This window comes from Anarrhichthys ocellatus, unplaced genomic scaffold (assembly GCF_004355925.1).
Source record: "Anarrhichthys ocellatus isolate YVR2014 unplaced genomic scaffold, GSC_Weel_1.0 scaffold120, whole genome shotgun sequence".
Lineage (NCBI taxonomy): Eukaryota > Metazoa > Chordata > Actinopteri > Perciformes > Anarhichadidae > Anarrhichthys > Anarrhichthys ocellatus.
In genome coordinates this window covers 68657-71603 of record NW_022280150.1, presented here as the reverse complement: position 1 = coordinate 71603, position 2947 = coordinate 68657, and the positions used below count along the sequence as shown (strand labels likewise).

General features: G+C 43.5%; 1 protein-coding gene across 1 annotated transcript in view; it reads right to left on the bottom strand.

The window, feature by feature from the left end:
* The window catches only part of LOC116399655 (SRSF protein kinase 3), a 9065-nt gene extending 6781 nt beyond the window's left edge, over positions 1–2284 (bottom strand). The window contains exons 1-2 of the mRNA XM_031876961.1: positions 2205–2284; positions 773–864 (exon numbers count right to left, since the gene is read on the bottom strand). Coding sequence (XP_031732821.1) covers positions 773–864; positions 2205–2254 — 142 coding nt within the window. The 5' untranslated portion in view covers positions 2255–2284. The remainder of the gene's footprint in view (positions 1–772; positions 865–2204) is intronic.
* Between the last annotated feature and the right edge of the window lie 663 nt (positions 2285–2947).

Here is a 2947-nt window from a genome sequence, read left to right as displayed (position 1 = left end):
ATATATATATGGTGGTGTAGGATCTATTACTATGTCAGGGATGTGTGGTATCACACACTCAGCAGTTTATCTGCTTTGGAGAGGAACAGGCAGAGACCTGCACAGCTGGCAAGAGGTCAAAATGGCAGGTTCAAAAGGATGCGGGGGGTTCTAGTGATATATAATAGTATAGTGTGTTCACGCTGTGAAATGTCCTGAAATGTGAAATGTGAAATGTCAATTCTATAATCACCAATGGTAACAACTGCCCAGTCGCCAGGAAGACATTTTGACTCCTATGTTTCTGCAAATTACGGATACGTTGAATGTAGATGTTTTGTATATTGAGCGAACGTTGTTGAGATTAACTTGGCATAATAACGAGTATAAGAATCAAGACAGTCCACAAAGGGCGGGTCGGCGAGTGGGTTTGGTTGTAAACGCAGGACTTTCACTAAGGTAACCACTGTTTGTGTCCCATGTGAAACTATGATTTTACATTTTTTTACATATTGTCGTTTAATGTAGCGGTTGTTGTTTATTTACAGTCATTACGTAACGTTATCGTTTCAACACAAACCATGAAGTTATTTCCAACCGCAAGTAGTTTTGTCGCCAAACCCTAACCAATCATTTCACAACTTTAATCATTTGGCATTGTGTTTTACAAGGCTGATGTGAAACGTATTTATGAAACCTCTTTGGTTCAGAAACTTCGACATTCAACGCATGCCGTTGTTCGCACATGGGTACATCGGCAGATGATGGAGTGAGTTAAGAGGCTCTGATGTACCAGAACAGTATTCTCCTGGGTCCTCAGAGTCTTGACTGTCCTTAGGATCCAGCTGCTCATGGTGTCCTAGGGCCTCAAAGTTATTAGACGACCTACAAAACAAACACACACTGACGTCACATGAAAACTTCCATAGTCTCATTACTGCCTGTGCATCCTCTGCTTACAGTGTGTGTGTGTGTCAGTGTCGAGTTGCTGGGGGCAGCCGGGAGAGTTGAACTACTTTTAGAGTTTCCACATGGTCTTGTCATGGAAACTTGTCCGACCGCCTGGCTGAGAGTGGACACTCGGCATCGGAAGTTGCACTATTTCTGACTCAACTGTAAATCATTTTGCAGCGTGCGTTCACGCAACCTGATAACTCTCCCTCCCAGCTGCTGTGGGTATCGACTGTAGCGACGGCTGGGGTCACGTCATGGCTGAGAATACTGAACACAGATCAGGTTTCTGTGTGGCTGGAGGGACATGCAGTGGAGGTTGGTGTGCGGTATGGCACCCTTGTTTTTAGGTTTAGTGCACAATGTGGAATTTTGCTCACTTCAACAATTGATGGCTTTCTTTTTTTTCTCTGTGCATAAGACTGGTGACACTTTGATATCCTGTCTGAAACTCTCAACTAACATTCAAAGCTACAGTAGATAACTTCAATAGAAAAATTGAAGATTTCTGGTAACTCAATACATTTATAGTCCCTATGAAATAACCACATGGTAAAGCCTATTTTTGTTTACTCCTGTGCACTGACTATTTTCTTAATTAATTAAGAACTTTTGTGCAAACTGATTGTAAATTGCATTTCAATGCGTGGTAATGATTTTCTGAGAGATTTAAGTTGGTATGTGCATGTTATGAATTTAAAGAACGTGTGTATCACGATATCTTGATGTAGGAATCAATCACGACACACGATAAATTATCGTATTGAATTAACGCCCGGTCAAACTGTCACTAAATCCTGACACAAGCACATGAACACCAAGTTGCTCTGCCTCTTTTTGTGCTCCTTTTTTAGTGCATTTGCAAATTTCCACCGTACCTGTAGAAAAACAACCAATCAGAACAGAGGAGCCTGATTCTATTCACAGATTTTCTGTCTCATGTATTTCTGTCAGGATACAGCGACAGTCTGAGCAAATAAGACAAAAAACGTTATTTTCATCAAAGTTACCAACTGCAGCTTTAAGTCACCTCTGTGATGTCTAAAATAATATCAGCATGCTTTATTTGTGCGTTGCTAAACTTAACTGCTCCACTGCATTGCTATTGCCATGGCAAAAAATAAGTTCACCAGCCAAGTTGCATTTAGTCGAGTTGTGTGTTTCAGGTTTAAAACACACGCTGTCCACAGTTAAATGATCCGCTTGCTTCCAGTGTTTCAAGTACAATCAGAAAATGTTTTCTACAGTATCCCATTTTTATTTGTCATACTTACGCGTGAGTCTGCTGAGCAGTGTTGTACGTGGAGTGGGGACTCCTCTGCATGGTGCAGTCCAGCAGATGCAACGTGTGGAGGGATTCAAAGAGATGGTACCTTGATTTAAGAAAGTGGTGGATGAAATCTTGCAAGTGAAACTGGAGCACTTTCAGTGTTGCACCCCTTGAAAACAGTTGAGCAGCTGAGAGGTGTGTGGGGGGGGCTGGGAACGCCAGTCAGCAGGGTCTAAACATGGCCGTCCCTCCTTCAGACTCCTAATCCAACTGCCTGCCAGGCCTTTACCTGCTTCACTGTGTCATTGATGTCCTCCAGTCACTCCTGGTCTGGTTTGTCTCTCTCTCTCTCCCTCTCTCTCTCTGTCTCGCTAAGCCTCCATTTCTCTCTGTCTGCTACTGTGGGAAAGCCTCAACAGAGATCTGAGCTGGGCTAAATGATGAGGAGTGTGGCATGAGGCCACACCGACGGAGGAGAGGGAGTGACAGCTGCTGAATCCCCCCGTCCCCGTCTCAAGGGGAGTTTGACCTTTTGGGCCGCGGGGATCACACATTCCTAAACCTCGGGCTTGAGAATGGGATCCCCGTCCAACAAGATATCAAGTATCACAATAAAGTCATTAGAACGAAGGTCAGCTGAGGAGCTTTTTTTTTTTTAATTGGGCATCCATCTTTTTCTTCTCTGTGACGTTACGCATTAGACATTGGCGCTCGAAGGGGTCGATCCCATGTGTTAATCTGTGCGTT